Source organism: Phaethon aethereus, assembly GCF_964289735.1.
Source record: "Phaethon aethereus genome assembly, chromosome: Z".
Taxonomy (NCBI): domain Eukaryota; kingdom Metazoa; phylum Chordata; class Aves; order Phaethontiformes; family Phaethontidae; genus Phaethon; species Phaethon aethereus.
This window is the reverse complement of record NC_138577.1, coordinates 5,932,734-5,952,498: the sequence shown is the minus strand read 5'-3', so window position 1 is coordinate 5,952,498 and position 19,765 is coordinate 5,932,734. Positions and strand designations below refer to the sequence as shown.

General features: G+C 44.4%; 1 protein-coding gene across 1 annotated transcript in view; it reads left to right on the top strand.

Annotated features, from left to right (window-relative positions):
• SETBP1 (SET binding protein 1) overlaps positions 1–19,765 on the top strand; it is a gene marked incomplete at its 3' end in the record, with an annotated part of 246,062 nt that overhangs the window by 155,318 nt on the left and 70,979 nt on the right. The window contains 1 exon segment of the mRNA XM_082013439.1: positions 9,385–12,850. Coding sequence (XP_081869565.1) covers positions 9,385–12,850 — 3,466 coding nt within the window.

Genomic DNA, 19,765 nt, shown 5'->3' with positions numbered 1-19,765 from the left:
AGAACCGGAGTGGATGGCTACGCCATAGGGGCATTACCTCTAGTCCAGAAACAGAACCATCTACCATGTCTTTGATGTCTTCAACACGTGCAGCAAAATTCCCCAGTTGTCACCTCATGCAGTTGCTGCCAGTTCTAGGGAAAAGGGGAGAGATATCACTTTTAATCTGCCAAGAGCAGTGAAAAACAGGCACAGGTTATACACAAACTGGGAGGATGAAGCTTCTGAAACTCCACTCATCCTCTAGGCTTTTGCAAAATGGGGCAGGTTTCACTGCATGCCTACTTGGACAGTTAGAAGGACTGCGTGACGTGCAAGGGAGGTGAGCGTACTCCTGTGCCTTCCAGCAGAAGATAGTTATTTTACTGGTGAAAACAAAAGAGAATCCCACTTGGGACTCTGATCTGAAACCATGTCTTTGAGAGGGTCCGGAACACGTCCCGTCTCCGGATGGTGTACCCCACACCATTTCCTAGCTTTGCACAGAGTACAGTGACTTTTCAGTACATACTCAGTGGAGCCAGAAATTCGTCACATATGACCTCTTAAGGCAGATTTTCCAAAGGGAACAAACCTCCCACATTTTGCTACAGATCACTGAAGTTCATCTTTTCCAGGTGAATTTGCTGAAGGCGATGCTCTCTCCAAATTCATGGTGCAAGACTCGGTTCTTGCAGGGAGGTGGGAAGACTCTGTATATTTGACCTCTCCCGCAAATTTTCGTGAGCTTTAACCCAGCTGCACCAGATAGATAGATGTTCTGGCAGATTTCGGGACTTTTTGCTAATGCTGTCACACGTGCAATGCTTCATGCTAGACCTTAGCTGCAATCAGGATGCTCTGAAAAAATTAATCTGGCGGTCAGTAACTGCTAAATGAAGTGCATGCTAAAAGGATGATGAGCTAACTGACTGGAGCTCACAGCTTTTATGAGCTTCTCTAAATGCCTGTTTTCAGGTGAATTCAGCATCTCCTTGACATTTAAGGACTCAATTTATAATCAAATTATTTAACTCTAGTGGAAAGAATCACGGGCCTCAGTGGAAAAGCCTTTTATATTTCCCCCACCCCTCGGAAAAAAAAAAAAAGTATCCAGGGTAAAACTGCTATTCCTATACTAAATGAAGGATAAAGGAAATCTTTCAATGCAAATTAAACACTGCAGGCTTTTAAAAATTACAGCAGAAACTTACGGTGCACAGCTGTTCACATCCTTAATTCCAATTTAGCAATCTGAGACGTGCCAAAGCATAATGTCCTGGACAGCACCAGCAACCTTTCAGAGATGGATACCCCTTCCTCCAGTCCATCCTGGGATCCTTCTGCTGTTTGATTTTTGCCAGGTTACTGTACAGATGTACATTGCCCTCAACAACTTGAAATTCCAGAGCAAAGCAGAAGAGCGGGATGAGACAGAAACCCAGACTTGCAACGGCGTAGGTGCACACCGGGAAGAGTAGGTCGAGCTCCGTGGAGCTATGCAACTTCTGAAGGGATGGAAGTGCCTTTTGTATATGAATAACAAAGCCTTAATATCACTACTGCTGCTAAGGTCATTAGCAAGGCTTTTGGCCAAACGAACACATGCAGCTTAGAAAGGCGTCTTGCTCTGGCTTCGTGGATGTAATGTCTGAAATGCTTGCCTAAAAATCTTTGTGCTGGCTTAAGGCCAAACAAGGACCAAACCGGGGTTATCTCACCAGATGAATGGGCAAAATTGTATGAGTCCCATTGTAGTCCACCTAAGCTGGTGCCCAGTTGTTCTCTCCCAGCTGCCTAAACTGAGGCAGCAAACTGTGTTATGCTTAAACACGATATTTAAACTGCATTGTTATGTCGGCGGTGATGGGCTCTTTGTTGGAGATGACAGAAAAATCCCATTGTTTAGAGTTTTCCCAGACTCGGTGCTTACTACAAAGCCCTGAAAAGAGCAGGGTTGTTTAAACATTTGATAAAGAAAATATGTGCAGGGATGGGTCTATCCCACTAGTACGGAGCAGATCAGCTCCCAGTGCCAAATCCTACCTTTATAAATTCACCATGTTGTTGCAGTTTGCCCAAACTAAATCCTCAAACCCCGTGTGTGGAAAATGGAAAGGTCTGAAATCCCACAGAAGATGAAGTAGTGCGCAAATCATCCAATTTAAAGCTGGTAGCAAAATTAATTTGGAATAACTTTGGAATTTCTGAATTATTTAGCAAATCATGATGCTTTACTAGGAATGCATGAAAAATTACGATTTGCAACCACGTGAGCATCTTTGGACCCTTCAGTAATCTCTGTGCGTTGCTTTACCTTTTCCTTGAGGGTAGGTGCTTTAGATAGGTATTCTCAAAACATGCAGAAGCCTGAACTTCAGTGTCTCCGTACTAACACAATTACACAAATATCTCAGGGAAGACAGAGCTACATAGCAACGGGAGTGCAAATCTGGAAGGACCTCCAGCAGCTTCAGTGAAGATCCTTCTGGTTTGCCTGAGTCTGTGATGTTTGTGTTCGGTGAATGGACACAAATAGGTGATGCTTTGCTTTTAATTAACCCACTCCCACCCCATGCTGTGTTTTACTCTCAAGTAGTCCCCCGGCAGCTTCATGTTAAGTCCTGCCTCTCTTTCCATGTCTAACAAATGATCCTCGCTCCTGTGAGTGCGGTGGTGTTTGGGCTTTGTACTACTGAAGACTCAGGGAGCTGCGGAAGGAGTAAACTCTGGGAGTGATAAATTTGACGAACAAATCTGGAAAATCCCCTCGTTTGGCATGATAGCAATGAATTTTATGTTAGGGCCTGTTGACCTGTTTTCCATAGTACTGTAATTTGAATTAAAGCCCCTATGTCTGAACCGGATTCAGTGGGGTTTCTCAGAAGACACTACTGCTGTTTGCACTTCCAGCAAGTGTCATACGCTGGTTTGTGATCCCTCCTCCCTGGTTAGAGTCACTGAGGACCTAAAGAGCTTCCTGAAACCATTTCAGATACTTGCTATTATGAACTGATCTGACTTGGTCACTGGCCCCTCCTATAAATTGATCACGTCTCATGTCAGTGACGGCTCAACCTGTAAGCCATCAGGCCAGACTCAAGTTCCCCTGAACTTGGTGTCTCCTCCATTTGGCATCTTTTATTTACAGAGTAGTGCTACCCCAGGAAGGCTCAGTGCACTCACCAAAATACATGAAATAATCTGCAACCTGTAGTTCTGATTGGAGCCTTCAAGTGAGCAGTTTGCAGCTGTCCCATTGGGACACAAGAGGAAATGCTCAATTTTAAGCAAAAGTATGAGCTGAACTGGGATTACTTATTCATGAGTTAGAGCTAGAAATTTCAGTTTTTTCTTGCTCTCGAAGGGTTTTCTTCTCTAGTAACATGTTTTCATGCATGTCTAGGAAGCAGAAAGTGAAGGGAAAGCTTTTTCAAGAGGAAGAAATCACCTGGAGCTTCTCCAGTTTCTAGGAGCTCCTTGTGAAGGACCGAAACAGAATCTTGATTTTTCAGAAGGCAGAATGCCCCTTGCATTTTCCGCTTAATCTCCGTGCCGCCAGATTTATTCATTCAGTCTTGAAAATCTCAAGTTGACCTTTTTCTGGGCACCAAAGGCCTGTTACCAGCATTGTCTGGAGTACTTTTGAGTATAAGCTTGAGGAAAAGCAGGTATGAATTCAGGCCTTCCTTTGCTCTGAGCTGGCTGGTTACAAGGAAGGTCCACGACGCATGCAATATTGCTGCCGCAGAGTGCTGGCCCTGAGCCGATATCCTTCTCCGCATGCCCTGGAGACAACACCTGGTGGCCAGCTTCTAGCCAAGGCAGGTGGCAAACAGAGCAAATGTCCGCACACATCCAAGCAGTCACAGCTTTGCCCCATGGATTTCCAATGAGATGCCAGCTCCCGGTTGCCAAAATTGCTGTTAAAAATGGCTTACAAGTTCCTAGACCACACAGAGGTATTATATGGTCTTTTGATGAGATTCGTTCTCACCGGAGAGGCATGGGTGGCCCTGAGATAAAAGGAAACACTTCCCAAGACTCTGATTCTATGTGACATTATTCATTTAGGAAAGCCTTTCCTCTTTTTCTTTTCTTTTTTTTTATTTTATAAATTTTATTTCCAGCCTACGAAGAAGATAACAAAGGATGGTGTATCCCCGGAGCACACTCTGATGTGTCACTGTGGATGCCAATCCCCACAGACGCTCCCGATGTTATTAATTTTTAAAACAAACTTGCTGATTGAGGTTCTGACTGCCTTTAAATTGTCTCTACAAGGAGACTGTGTACTAATTAACCCACAGAAACAATCAATGATGTACCTTTTTCAAGTTTCAGGGTGATTAGAATATGAAAATGAAGAGCACAATGGTGCAGATGTTTTAAAATCACAGCAGACAGCAATTAGTGACATGGGAACCAGCTGCTTATCTCTCCAGATAAAGCCTCTTAATAGGGAATTACACTTGAGGAGCCATTACACAGATGGATCTGTGAATGATTTAAAGAGGAGGCGTTGCAGTATTAACTTTGATTTGCAAGCCAGATTCTTGACAAGCTCTGTGTGTGTTACCTCCACAAAAAGGTGCCTTTGGAGCAGGGGGATACCATCTCCTGTAAGCAATCAGATCTTTTTCAGGTGATGGGTTTCTCTAATGGTGTATTTTATCATCATCATTATTACTATTTTTAGTTACATTCATTTGGATTTGGATTTTTTTATTATTTTACAAAGCTCTTGATTTGGTTGCTGGCATCTCCTCCCACTTCTTGCTTTGGGACTGGAAGCAGCGTGTGGATTTAGAGAGATGCTCAGGCGAGGGAACGGGGAGGCAGCGTGAGACATCCAGTAGTTAAATGAAAAGAGTCCCTGAGGGATGGATTCTGCTGTTGGCTACTGCTTGCAGAGTAGGGTGCCGCTCGTCATGGGACTGATGCAGTCTCATCCTCTCAGCTGCAAGGGCCAGAATAAAACCGTAAAGAGGACTAAGCTCATCTGCAGGTGCAGGGCTTCACAGGTCTGGCAAGGCAGGTGTAAACACACAGTCCCTCCTCCTCTGCTCTCTGGCCAGTGCTCTTCAGTTGCCAGTATATGGGATGTATATGGGATGTATATGAGCAGGGCTCATGTATGTACCCACCGTTGCCAAAGCTGAGGACTGAAACTCAGGGGTTTGCAATAAAAATTTATACTACTGATAAGAGGTTTCAAACTTCATTTTTTTAGTCTAGGGTTTAGCATGTGCTGGATCACATTGTTCAAACTTCTTTGCAGTTCTGAAAACTATTAGCTTCTTTATGTGTGTTTTATTTTCTTGAAAGGAAAGATGGGGTTATTACCCACTAAGCACATCCAGTAAACTGAATATCAAGAGAAATATTGACCAAGTCTGGTGATACGTGATAAAAATGCATGAGTTAAGCTATGCTTCTATTTTCACAAAAGAAGAAGGGGCAGACTCCCTGTGCAAAATAGCTAGCTGCTGAAGAAAATCCCATTTAATAAAAGGGTAAACTACAAATAGAGATAGGCACTGAAGTTGAAGTATTTTTAGGGTCTCATAAATGAAAAAGAAAATAAAGGTAAATCTTTCTATTTTCAGGAAAAAGCCCACTATTCTTGATGCTGGTGTTGGCCATGCTGCCATAGAATCATAGAATCATTAAGGTTGGAAAAGACTTTTAAGAACATCAAGTTCAACTGTCAACCCAACACCACCATGTCCCAAAGTGCCACGTCTACACATTTTTTGAACACTTCCAGTGATGGTGACTCCACCACTTCCCTGGGCAGCCTGTGCCAATGTTTGACCACTCAGTAAAGAAATTTTTCCTAATATCCAATCTAAACCTCCCCTGGCGCAACTTGAGGCCATTTCCTCTCGTCCTATCACTAGTTACTTGGGAGAAGAGACCAACGCCCCCCTCACCACCACACCCTTTCAGGGAGTTGTAGAGAGCGATAAGGTCTCCCCTCAGCCTCCTCTTCTCCAGACTGAACACCCCCAGTTCCCTCAGCCGCTCCTCATCAGACTTGTGCTCCAGCCCCCTCACCAGCTTCGTTGCCCTTCTCTGGACACGCTCCAGCACCTCAACGTCCTTCTTGTAGTGACGGGCCCGTAAGGAACTCTATTCAAGTCAACAGCTCCTTGCCAAGACCTATGGAGCTGCAGTATATTGCACACTTAACTGACGAATAAAGTAATGAATTTCTGTGAAAGTCATCAAGATACAGGTTTCTGAAGAGCCATGTTTGCCCTCACCCTACTGACACCTCTGGAGTCCTCTGCTAGCTCAGTGGAGGGTTAGGTTAGCTGAGCTGGGGCTTGTTGGCTTCTTAGGGTGGTGCTCACCCAACAGGACAAATTGAAGCCTAAACGTCGAGACCGATGGGATCAGACAGCAACCCAGATGGGTACACAGGGAATAAAATACACTTGGCTGCATTTTTAAGTAAACAGTCCCTGTGTATCCATTGCAGCCAGTGAAACCCAATCTGATGCAGCCAAATGATCTCTGGTTGCCGATCTGCAGATGAATTATTTTGGGGTGATATGAACATGTCTGGCAAGGGAGAGCAAACAGTAAATGTTATGCTGGAAGAAGTTGCATGAGGAAGCAGAGCGGACTGTTATGTGCTTGAGTACATATATAGTTTTGACAACCCGCTTAGGAAATTGAGTCCCCTGATCCTGCAGACTGCTTGTTTTTTGAAGGCCTATTGAAATCGGAGTGCTTATCCGTGTGATTAAATGCCTCCAGAGTTGGCACCTTTGATGACATAGGCATATCTTTCTCGTGAATTGTAAGATAGATGTTGTGGTGGCTTGCGGTGCTGGAGTAATGACAAGGCTATCATTAGGGATATGTTGGAAGTTGCATCATCATTTTATAATGTGCAGGCTGAGGAAATGAAGCTGGAGGAGCCAAGCGATACATCAGCATTCATCGCTGATATATAGCTGGCCTCTCAGTTCTGAGCCCTTATTAACTGCCTTAAAATACTGACCAGAGATTATTGCTCCTTTTAAACCAGACAACTCTGTGTGTGCGGTGGGCTTGAAGGGACCAGGGTGTTGCCAGTATGTGATGTTTTCACTCACTGCTGTTTTCACTCTTCCTTTTTTTATTTTTTTTCCTTCCAAGTGAAATGTCTCAGGTCACTTACTTAGGTAGTTTCACAATTCAGCATTTTAGAACTAAAGTGGGTGTAAGGAGTTGCTTTGATTTCAGCCATAAGGCCAGGATCTGTGCAGAAGGAGCCCAGCCCTGTCTCGGTATGTGTCCTGGGGGCCAAGAGAGGCCTCAGCCCATCATTCCAGGGTTTTTCCAAGTCACAATTCATAGTTCCTCAGGAAGATGATGCTTCATGTGAGGCTTGGGTGGAGGGCACCCACCTCCAGCCATGCTGGAACCTCAGCAGGGGATGGCCACCTCCCACACACCTCCTCATGCCCAGCTGACAGCACACCAGGCTTGTTGGCCTGGGGGCAAGAGAAGACCCAAACAGCTGAAGTAAAATGAAGCTCAGGAGCTTTGTCACCACATTACATAAAATCAAACTACCAAACTTCAGTGCCAGTGCTGCTGAGTTCCTTCTGACCCTGCCCTGGCCTCAGACCAAGGATGTGGATGCCGGGTGGGCTCCAGTTTCTGAAGGAGGGCCACAGCGACGTGGGTCGCGGCCGCTGCGCGTTGTGTGGCTCACATGCGGGAAGCCACTGTGAGGAGGAGGAGGAGGAAGAGGAGGAACTGGTTCATTCCCCCAGGGCTGTTTATGCTTTCGGCTCTTTTCTCAGGCTGAAGAAACTGGGTGTCGCTTGCCCGCGACATCTGCAGCTCCGCCGCAGCTGCGTGCTTTCATTTTCTCACTCCACAATTCCTGGAAATCTCTGCTTTCCCTGAGCATGGCTGGTCCATGTGCACGACAGCTGAACTATCCACAGGCTTTAAGAGTCCCTGATTACTCCTCAGATGATGGACCAGAACAGCTTCATCATTATTGCCCATTCCAGAAAAGCCACATGCCCATTTTTATATGCACGTGAAAGATATCTCAACATCAATTGGCCAACAACATGTATGTTTACTGGTCACTAAATAATGCAGCATGGGCTTAGGGGTGTTTAGCACCTTCCAAATCCTTCTGAAGTTGCTCAGAACTGAGAACACCTCGTTTCCCAGCTCAAAACCCTCTTAACGTTGACAGCCTCCTTGCCCCAAACACCCCAAACGGGAATCTAACGAAACATTGCTGATAGAAACTTAATTGTAACAGGGTGTTTGCAGAAACACGAGACACTTCGCAGTTGTTTTCTATTGTTCTTCCCTTGGTTACGCATTTATTTTAAGTCTCTCATCATTTATTTGGCATTCAGAATGGTGTCATTACAGTTTGCTAAGAACAGTTGTTTGCGGTACTAGGTGTACAGAATCAGTTGCACAGTTTGACCCAGAGCTTTTAAAAAAAAAACCTCCTAAATGTAACAGGAGAAGACAAATGGCTAGAAGAGGTCAGTTAATGAAAGTAAAAAAAAATTTTTTTTTTTTGTTTTTGCTTTAAGAGACTTTTCAGAAGGTTGCAGCTGTACCAAACGTAATTTCTTTAGCTGAGGGAGGCCCACCAAGAGAAAAAAGTAGATTTTCTTTTGCTCTGTAACAGTCTTCAGCATAATTTTGCCCTTACTGTAACCTCTGCAGCTTGAAGAGTTGCTGTCAGATTAGAAATCGTGTTGAAAATATCTCTTACCAACATTGCAAACAGCAGATTATTAAAAAGGGAGTAATGCAAATCCTGAACCTGCCAAGTGTGCCTCACACACTTGACGCTATGCATATGATTTTAAGCACTAAGTTTGTGGGGATGACTTCTATGTGGAAATTTAAGCAAGTAAATATTTGCTTCATAGGGAAGTGGACCCATGGGTTTTCCTCTTGTTTGTTACAACTTCCGAGATAATTTTGCATTTTCCTTGTTTACAACAATGAGCTTAATTGCTGTTGTTGAGCATCAAGTTCTGTGAAGGATTATTTTTTAGGAAAAAGGGATTCTCACCAGGAGGCTGAGTTGCACCATTCATCCATTGAAAGGAAATATTTTACTTGTGTTTTAGATTAAAAATCAATAGAATATGTTTCCTTAGCAATTTAGCATTTATAGAAATATTTCCATTGTTTTTAGAGTGGGAAAACAAAACAAAACTTGTTTACAGTACATGAATCTCAATGCAAATTTGGCTCAAATATAAGAAGACTGTATAAAGTCTCCTAACTCTTAAAAGGACACTGGCTAAGAAGAGTTGTCATTCACTGTACAAATAAAAAGCTGCAACCAGGGGCTTATGAATGGCCTGATAAACTAATGGTTTTTTTTGCTATTTATTTTCTTCTACCTTCCAGGTTTATGACAGGCCACAAAAACATTCTGCTCTGCACTATGATCCGGGCCTCCAGCAAGACTTCACCGGTGACACCTTAAAATCAAAGCACCAGCAGAAAAGTTGCAACCAGCACCATCTTGACTGGTCAGCGAGCTCCGATACTGGATCCGCTTCACAAAGTTGCTTCATCAACACCGAACCCAGTCGAGAAGCAGTTAGTGCCACCAAGGTCTCTGCTCCAGAGCCAGGAGTTTCCTTCAGCAAATCCCAAGCGAAGAAGTCCTGCGCCAGCAGCACGTGGGGGCAGCTGTCGGCCAGCAGTAAAGAGCTTGCCATTTGCAGTGCGGTCCCATCACCCAACAGCATCAGCGTGGCCACCCAGCCGAGCAGCGCCTCCGAGTGCAATGGGCTTTTGCCTCTCGGTGATCAAGAGGGAGGCGTGCAGCTGGAGGTCCCCGACCAGCCCGCCGGGAGTACAAAGAAGAAGTCCAGCAAAAAGGACTTGATAAGTCAAACCATCCAAACTGCAGACATCGAATGGGTGAAGAGTGCTCAGAAAGCATTTGACAGCAAATCCCATGACAGCATGGAAGGGAAAAAGGAGTCTTACTCGATGGACAGTGTGTTGGATACATCGCCCTCGAAGCAGAATCCCACTTCTGCTAGCAGTTGTGAAAGTGACACCAGTCATGTACGAATTACTATCCCAATAAAGTCTCCGACAACAGATACATCTGGCCACAAAAGGAAAAAAAGGCAATCCACAAAATCTTCCATGGAGAAAACTATCCAGGAGAAAAGCCTGCCTTCTGGTCTTGCTATGAGCAGTGAAGTAGCAAACAGGACTAGCTCTCAACCAGAGGGGAGTAAAAAAGATCTTCGAGCCACAAAGCCAGGGAAAGTGATTGAAAATGAGCCCCCCTTAGTAGCTATTGACAGTGGTGTGCTCACTGACAAAGCTTCCCCCAACAGTGCCACCAGACTCAGAAAATCTGTAGCTGTGACATCCACTCTCCTACCCACAGATCTTCCCACAGCTGGCAAATTATCTGAGGTTCAGCACCCCAAACTTGCAGCTAAGCGGCGATGGACCTGCAGCAAACCTAAATCTATTCTTCGGGAGACCTCCCTGACAACGTCTGAGAAGCTGATGGTGGAGCCTCCTTCAGCCTATCCCATCACACCATCCAGCCCTCTGTATACCAATACAGACAGTCTTACTGTGATCACACCTGTCAAGAAAAAAAGAGGACGACCAAAGAAACAGCCTTTGCTCACTGTTGAAACCATTCATGAGGGAACCTCCACCAGCCCAGTCAGTCCAATCAATCGTGAATTTCCAGGAACAAAGAAAAGGAAGAGGAGACGGAATCTGGCCAAGTTGGCCCAGATGGTCCCAGGAGAGGACAAGTCCATCAGTGAACTCAAGTTTCACAAAAAGGTCGGGAAGCTTGGGGTCTTGGATAAGAAGACCATCAAGACCATTAATAAAATGAAGACCCTCAAGAGGAAGAACATTCTCAATCAGATCTTGTCCTCCTGCTCCAGCAGCATAGCTCTGAAGGCAAAAGTCCAGCCACCGTCTAGTGCTGGGCCAACCACCATTGATGCCAGACTAGGGAAGCAGATCAATGTCAGCAAGAGGGGGACTATCTACATTGGTAAAAAACGGGGCAGAAAGCCAAGAGCAGAGCTGCAGCCTCAGCCAGAAGAACCTAAGACAGCCATCAAGCACTCGAGGCCTGTTTCCAGCCAGCCAGAAAACCCAGCAGTGCCTTCCAACCTGCAGTCACTTGTGGCATCGTCACCAGCAGCTATTCATCCGCTTTCGACACAGTTAGTGGGGACTAACGGCAACCTTAGCCCTGCAAGCACTGAAACTAATTTTTCAGAGTTAAAAACTATGCCAAATCTTCAACCTATCAGTGCTCTTCCTACAAAAACCCAGAAAGGAATGCACAGTGGAACTTGGAAGCTGTCTCCACCCAGGTTAATGGCTAATTCACCTTCCCACCTCTGTGAAATAGGTTCTCTGAAAGAAGTCACGCTGTCACCAGTAAGCGAGTCTCACAGCGAGGAAACCATACCCAGCGACAGTGGGATAGGTACAGACAACAACAGCACTTCGGACCAAGCCGAGAAAAGCTCAGAATCCCGCCGGAGATACTCCTTTGATTTCTGCACCCTGGACAACCCAGAGGCTATCCCATCTGACACCAGCACAAAGAACAGGCATGGTCACCGGCAGAAACATCTCATTGTGGATAACTTTCTCTCTCATGAGAGTATGAAAAAGCCAAAGCACAAGAGGAAAAGGAAAAGCCTGCAGAACAGAGATGACCTCCAGTTTCTGGCAGACCTTGAGGAACTCATCAATAAGTTTCAAGTGTTCAGGATTTCCCATAGAAGTTATACATTTTATCATGAAAATCCATATCCCAGCATCTTCAGGATTAATTTTGATCACTACTACCCTGTGCCATATATCCAGTATGACCCATTGCTCTATCTTCGCAGGACCTCTGACATGAAGTCTAAGAAGAAGCGTGGTAGACCTGCCAAAACCAATGACACCATGACAAAGGTGCCTTTTTTACAAGGGTTCGGTTACCCTATTCCCAGTGGGAGTTACTATGCACCCTATGGAATGCCTTACACATCAATGCCTATGATGAATCTTGGTTACTATGGTCAGTATCCAGCTCCTTTGTACCTGTCTCACACGCTCGGAGCGGCTTCCCCATTTATGAGACCTACCGTGCCCCCACCCCAATTCCATGCAAGCTCTCATATGAAGATGTCCACCACTGCCAAGCATAAAGCAAAACACGGAGTACACCTACAAACACCTGTAGGAATGGGCCTTGGAGACATGCAGTCCTCTTTGGCTCCTCCAAAGGTTGGAGGAACAAGCCTTTCAAGTGGCCGACTTCACAAAAGGAAACACAAACACAAGCACAAGCATAAGGATGAGCGGATATTGGGGACACATGAAGATCTGAGTGGTCTCTTTGCTAGCAAGTCCACTGGCTTCTCCAGCCATGCGATCAATGAAAGACTAAGCGGCTCAGATAAAGACCTGTCCTTGCTCAACGAGAAAAGCAAGCATAAGGAGAAGCAGAAGCACCAGCATTGTGAAACCGGACACAAAGGCTCAAAGAGTAACTTTGAAGTGGATACGCTGTCTACGTTATCACTTTCTGATGCCCAGCAGTGGACACAGAGTAAAGATAAAAGTGACTCAAGCAGTGATCCCATTGACTCTTGCACAAAGAGATACTCTGGTAATACTGAGAGTAATGGAAGGTCAGAGTCCCTGGACATGTTTGGTGAAATGAATTCCTCGAGTGAGAAGCGGGACAATGATGCAAGTGGGAATAAAAGAAGAAGCTTTGAAGGGTTTGGAACTTACAGGGAAAAGGACATTCAGCCCTTCAGGACAAATAGGAAGGACAGAAGTACTTATGATTCTTCAGCCTCTTCAGGTAAGCTCTGCTTTATTCTGTTTTACCTTACCGCATTTAAGTTTTAATGCTGAACAAAAAAGGGTTTGATATTTATAGCAAATATGTTTATGAGTCAATAACTTCTCTGGCTTTTTGCAATTGACTCCCATTCTGCATCCAGACTTTGGGGAGATTTACAAGCAAGTTGGCCACGCATTAAACCAACACCTTTAAAAGTCTTCGAGTTGTTACACAGCATTTTTATGAATATTTGTCCTGCCTTTGCCTATCTCTCCTAGCTTGTTGCATTTCCTCCAAAAATCCGTTGCATTCTGCAACAGCAGCAATTTTAATACTTGTTGGCAAGGTAGGCATCCCTCTTATTGGTGTCTAATGTCACGGTGTGGTAGTCATTGCCCAGTCTTTGGGAGAACAGCCACTGTACTGAGCAGAGAGTCTCTGCTCTGGCCCACAACGCGTACAAAAGCCATTCGTTGATGGGATGGACCAGATGCATGGGAAGTTGTGGAGCTGGGTCAGCGTCCCATGACTGGTGTGGTGTACTGCTGATCCAGAGGGACCCATCACAGTGATAGCTGGGCTGAATATATGGAGACCCTGGGTACAATCCTAGCGTAAATCTGTCACTTCCAGTCAGCAGGTGTCATGTAAAGTAATTATCCTGAGCATTGAGTGGCTGTGGGAAGGGACTGGTGTCATGGAAACAATAAACCCTGGCCAATTGACTCTGAAGAGTTTTAGGACTCATGACTTGGAAATATAAGCTGGGTAGATGAGGAGGGAGGAAGCTCCTTTCGGCTGCTAAGGACATCTGTTCCTCTCCTGCAGAGGGAGAAAAAAAAGGAATCTGAATCTTGTCTGAGAGACTGAATTGTACTTTACAATAGGGAGCTGCTTTCATGATGACACAGAGGCAGGTGTTTTGCTGCAATATAAATGAATTAACTTGGGAGCAAGCCCAGAGCTCCTGCACCATCAGATATTTATCACAAAGCAGATTTGGTTCTGGAAGAGGATGGGCTTTACTGAACCAACCAGTGGTGGATGAGATTCTGAAGTGCTAAAAAAGAGCTTCAAAGAAACATAATTCATAGCATCCAAAATGAAAAAAGAATAAGCTGAGAACACAGAGAGAACAAAGAATTTGTATGACCTGCCAATGTGAGGCTCTTAAGTTTTTTATTGACTTGTAACTGATTGAGATCCAAAGACTCCTCATGCTTAAGCCACCTAGACATTTCCATTTCCTTCACTGAGACCAAGATCTGGACTGTAGCAATGAAGAGCAGTCTAAAATGAGAGCTTATCCCATGAAAACATTCCCGTTCATGATATCATATTATATCAGACCAATTGCGACACCCAGAAATGAGACACCCAGAAATATCGGAAAAGAGACTGAATTCATTCACTGGTTATATCAGGGCTGCTACATGCCTGACAAAGAACAAAATTATTCTCCACCAAGTGCTGCAGTGGCTACTGAATTAAGGAAGTTGTGTCGTAGCAGACAAGGATTAAAACTCTTCAAAATTTTTAACAAGGCTATTTCTCATTTTTTAGTGGAAGTTACTGATTTCACAGTTTGATAACAGTTGGATTTGTAGCCTTTTTGCTTTCTGAACAGACTATGTTTGCTAAACCTCTACTATGCTTTCCAGTTTAATATATTTCACTTATGTGTAGCAAATTGTCAAGAGAAAATTCTCAGCACTGATGAACCCAAATGAGTTTCCAAAGCAGGGGCATGATCCCCACCAGGCTGACTTGGAAATAGAATTGGTAAAGAAAAAGTCTATTTCATGTTATTTTCCTTTAGTTTATTGTCCATGGAGATAAAAATGTAAGATGGAGTGGTAGAACTTGCCGTAGGAACTCCACCAGACTTGCTGTTTCTCATTTAAACTAAAATTATTATTTTTATTTATTTTTACTTTTCATGATTACAACTGCACATCGTTCCCCATGACCTAATCCATCAAGTCACAGATTATGAACTGGTTTCTTCATTGTCAAGCTATTATTTAGATGGAAAAATCATCAGCACTTAGCTAAGCAGAGCCAGCTAACCAGAGCCATACCTTGCACTACAAGGAAAAATACTAAAACTAAACAGCTCTGCCAAGAAAGGCCTGGAGCCAAGACTGCTCATTAAAGCCTAGGAACATCTGTCTGCTTATGACTGTCTAAGATCTCAGTGCAGCTTTTTTTCCTCTCTGCCTTTGACCTTCACTGGGATTCCCAACAGAGGTCCACACTTGAGTCTAGCCATAAGTATTAACTGGTTCCCACTGAGGAGGAATTAAACTTTTCCATGATAACCTTGACCTTTTTTCTCCTAATTCACCTCACATTTCCCTGAAGTGGCTAAAAAGTGATTGACTAATCATAAAAATAAAAGGTAAAAGAAAAAAAAAAACCCTATGAGAACATATAGCAGTGTCCCAGGAGGCAATTTCCATAGCCTGATTGCTCTTACCATTCAGTATTTGTCATCTTTCACAATATAAAAATAATATATAACAGAGATAAGAGGAGACATCCTGAATATTCAGATGAAAGCTCTAAATAGATTAATATCACGATTTCAGTGTTATCTTTACTGCATGGGCATTTTGGCATGCTCAGTAATGCCATTTGCAACTTCATTGTATGTTGCGGGAGATGAAATATGGAGCAAAAACCACCCACACTTGGTAGAGATATCTGTGATAAGAGTGATGAGAGAACCATTTAGTGCTCTTCGGCATCCAGGCATTGCAGTTTGTTTCAGTGTACTGTGCTGGTGCAGGTGCCATTGTATTGTTGTTATTTTTGTTATTATTATCTGTGTTGTAACAGCACTTCGCCATTTCTGAGAAGTTCAGTGTTCCCTGGTGCTGTGTAGTGGTCGTGCTTATGGCAGAAAACAGTCCTGCCGTATAACCTCAAAGCCTATGCATGATTTTACAGTCTAGAAAGATTAGGATGTCAGGGGAAGTGTTGTCCCTCTTCCTTTCTGGAGGAGCTGCTGTCAGTCCTGGCACAAGAGATCCGTACCAGCCGTGAAGCGTCCCATTGAGGGAATGCCACCAGCTACCTTGGTTGGCCACAGCAAACATACATTCCCTGTACTGCACCAGCTTGGACTATCAGTGGCCATTCATTAGTGGGGACCTTTGGGAGCTTTGGCGCATTTTATGTCTCTTGGCACCTCTTGGGGTTAAATGTGAACTGTTAATGCATATGGCAATTCTCTCAGTGCACTGCCTGGTTTCTCCACCATAGTTCTGGAGATCATTTCCATAAACACTAATTAATAACTCTTCCCACCTTCCTTCTCGTTTGTTCCCCGTGACCTGTTGCTTCCTACTGTAGTTTCCTGAAATTGCTATTTTTATGAGATTCCTCGCCTAACCCTCCTGCACTTAGAAAAACTGATTAATGAAAACTAGCTAAACCCAACTTGCCTGTTTGGCAGAAGACTGGTCCGGTGGCATCAGTCTTGCCTGTAGGCAAGGACACAGCAGAAGGTGTTTCAGATGCTGCCTTGCCACAGTCATGCTGTCACTTGGGCACATCCTAAACTGAACTTTAAAGCTGTGTGCGCTAAGCATTCGTGCAGTTGGCTCCCTCCTTCCACTCTCCATGGCCAGACGTACACCTCGTGCATCTGCAGCACGCGGTTGGGGCCCCTCTGGCACTCTGTGACCTGAGGCACTGCACACAGCTGGATGGCGGATTCTTTCATCTGCTCTCCAGTGGTTACTAAAGCCCCAGGTGAAGGACCCAGGGAGAGGCCACAGATCGGTGCTACAGCTGGGCTGCAGAGACGGAGAGCTTTAAAACTGTGTTCTAAAGAGGTCCTCACAGCAAACTCCACATCTCCTTGTCATGTGGCTGCCTGCTTCGCTTTCATACATGATGCTGAAGAAGAGGCTTGCATTGCTGATGAGCAGCCTCGATGCCGTAGCTTGTACCCTGGAAAAAAGCAGGAGTGGTTACCTCTTCCTTATTTCCTTAGGCGGGCAAATGAGGAAAAGCACATTTAACATTTTAAGGTGCCTCGATAAGATGGCAATTTTGGTATACAGCCTGTCTGATTATGTCCTAGTTACAATCATTGCAGGCCAGGATGTAGCTGGGAGTGAAGCAGAGGTCAAAAGTCACTATATGCAGGAGTGGATTTCTGCTCTTTGTTGTGAGACTAATTGAGGTCTACGCTACTTTATGCTCACAGTATTTCTGCCTCTCTTTTTTCAAACAGTGATTATACAAGCAAAGATTGCCTTGCTTGCATATTGGTCATCATGGCTCAAAGATCAGCTAATAAGTACACGGGTTTCGCCAGATATAGCACAGACACCACGCATAGTAAATTTACAGGAATATAAAGTTAATCATATGCAGCTATTAGGAAGGTAGTAATCATCACTCTCCAAATGCGGGACAGCTAGCATGACAAACATGCTTTACAAATTAATGCTTAACTTACCTATAAGCCCCCCAACGCCTTCCCCCCTCAACGTCCAGGAGTGCTACAAGCTGAATTTCTCCTGATTTGACCTTTCCTCCTCAGCTAGTCTGTATGGTGCTGGTTTAACTCTGAAGGACTTAGCATCAGCTTTAGATGGAGGACAGGCATCACACCATGAGTAGTGTTTGGCCCTATGACTCGAGGGGGAGAAGAGGGGCTATATATATATATATATGTATATATAAACCATGCTTATTAAATTCACGACTGTATGTGGTATTTATTTAAAGTTATTTTCTAACATCTCTATCTTAAAAGTGCCCTTTGTTCCTGTTAAAAAGCCTTACATTGGGTGATTAAACCTTCCAAAGGGAGAGTAGGAGGAATACTGGAGGAAGGGAGGAGAGGTGACAATCAAACGAATGAACAGCATTCATCTGATGTCAGTACAAACACACATATAAGTGACCATGCTCTGCTGTGTCATTTATCCAGCTGAGATTTCTTCCCTGACAAAACTCCCCTCCACGGCTCAGTTTCCTGCTGGAATTGTCCATTGCCACACAGCACTGAATAAATCTCTGGTTCGTCCTCTCTCAGAAGTCAAATGCATTAGTGTGATTTAAAACAGGACTTGCTATGAACAAAAACAAACATGGTGAAATGTTGGCAAAGCCACCATGAGTTTTGTTTTGGTTTGAGGGAGGTGTTGTTTGGGGTTTTTTTAAGAAACAGCATATGCAGTTCTGGACTATTATCATGAAGCCTTAATCAGCCACAGTTTTACACCAAGAAAGGATCTGTATTTCGGTAGTGGGTAAGCATATTTGTTCTTCTGAATGTACATGGAAGACACAGGCAAACAGGATTAGCCAACTGCCTTATTAATCAAACTTTGCTGATTTTTGTATCGTAATATTTTCCATGAATAATTCTTTTTTTTTATAGCTCCAGAATGACAGAGCCGGTTCATTATTCTGCAGTGAACACATTGTTTCAGTAACAGGGGAAACAATGATCCAACACTATATTTAATGAACATTTTCCCATCTGAACAACTTAGAGACATATGAGTGTCTATACTGGCTGGGTCTTGCATATATACTCAGGGACATACCTTTACATACTGGAACAAGGGAGGAGAAGCGACAGTCAGGTGATGAACAAAGTTCATTAGATACCGATTCACACACACGTGTAAGTAACCTTGCTTTCTTCAGTAGTGGCACTTGACCCAACGGTACTTCGGTGTCATACGGCAACGTGAGCACAGATGCAGAGGCAGGCTGATGCGTGGTCCAGGGTTTGGAGACCCATCTTCTGTATCATAGTTTTTTCCTGTGACTGCAGAAAAGTGTCTAAATTGCAGTAAACCTCAGTGTCTGTCTGGGAAAAGGGGATAAAAGCAGTTTCCTGCTGTACAGAGCCACGGTGAGGCGTGATACACAGCGATGCCCAGCGAATACAGTGTGGGAGCAGTGGCAGTGCTTGAAGCAGATGGGAGAAGAACCAGACATGAACTTCACTCGCCGAGGTTGTATGGAATATTAGTCACCCTCCCGTTCCCCAGCTCTGCCTCTGCTGTGGTTTCCTCAGACACCCCAGGCTTCTACACAGCTTCAAGCAGCTGTAAAAGTTTTCCAGCCCCGGTGTTGGGGGGGGTTGCGCCCTCCCCCGTGTCCTGCAGTGAGGGACAGGCACTCTACAGTTGCGGGGTGAGTGTTTGTACCATCTGGCCCATTAAAGTTAGCATCAGAGCTTTACAAAATACCGTTATTTGTAAACACAATGACATTCATGAAAACAGCTCTTTGGGCCCCCGGATGCTTAAGAGTACAACCAAAACTACTGAAATGACCTCCAAAAGCATTATCTGGCCCCCTTAGGATAAATGTCCTTCTTATTGTTTTCTACTAAGTCTTCTGCCAGTCCTGGGGAGAGGAGGCCACGCTCGCATGACTGTTGCTCCATTCTGCCCATGGCATTTCCTAGAGGCTGTTGAGGGAAAACAAGAATGACAGGGAAAGCAAGTCAAAACTTTCCTTGAAAGTGTTTTGACCAAGGCATTTGAAATACAGTGAGTTTTGTTGTTGTTGTTGTTTTAATGCTACCATTTGCTTACTGTGTTGTTTCCAATGTTTGCACTGACCAAGGAGAGAAGAAACAAGAGGGAAGCTGGAGTGGGAGAGGGAGTTGGAGTATTTACCACCCAACCAATCTTTTATTTCCTCTCTTAATGATTGTATGTTTATTGCACTGCCTGAGGCTCAGTACAAAGTCTTTTGGACCAGCAATGAATTAATCAAATTAAATGCTGTGACCCCTTTGCTTTTTGGGATTGTTACAAGCCTCCCAGCACCCTGCCTAATTTCTGCCTCTTACTTTGCTCTCTGTCCAACAGTCAAGCGGTTCTTCCTTCGCAACTTGGCGGCTCCCAGCTATTTATCTTCGCTCTTTCTGGCCAATGCCAGAATGTC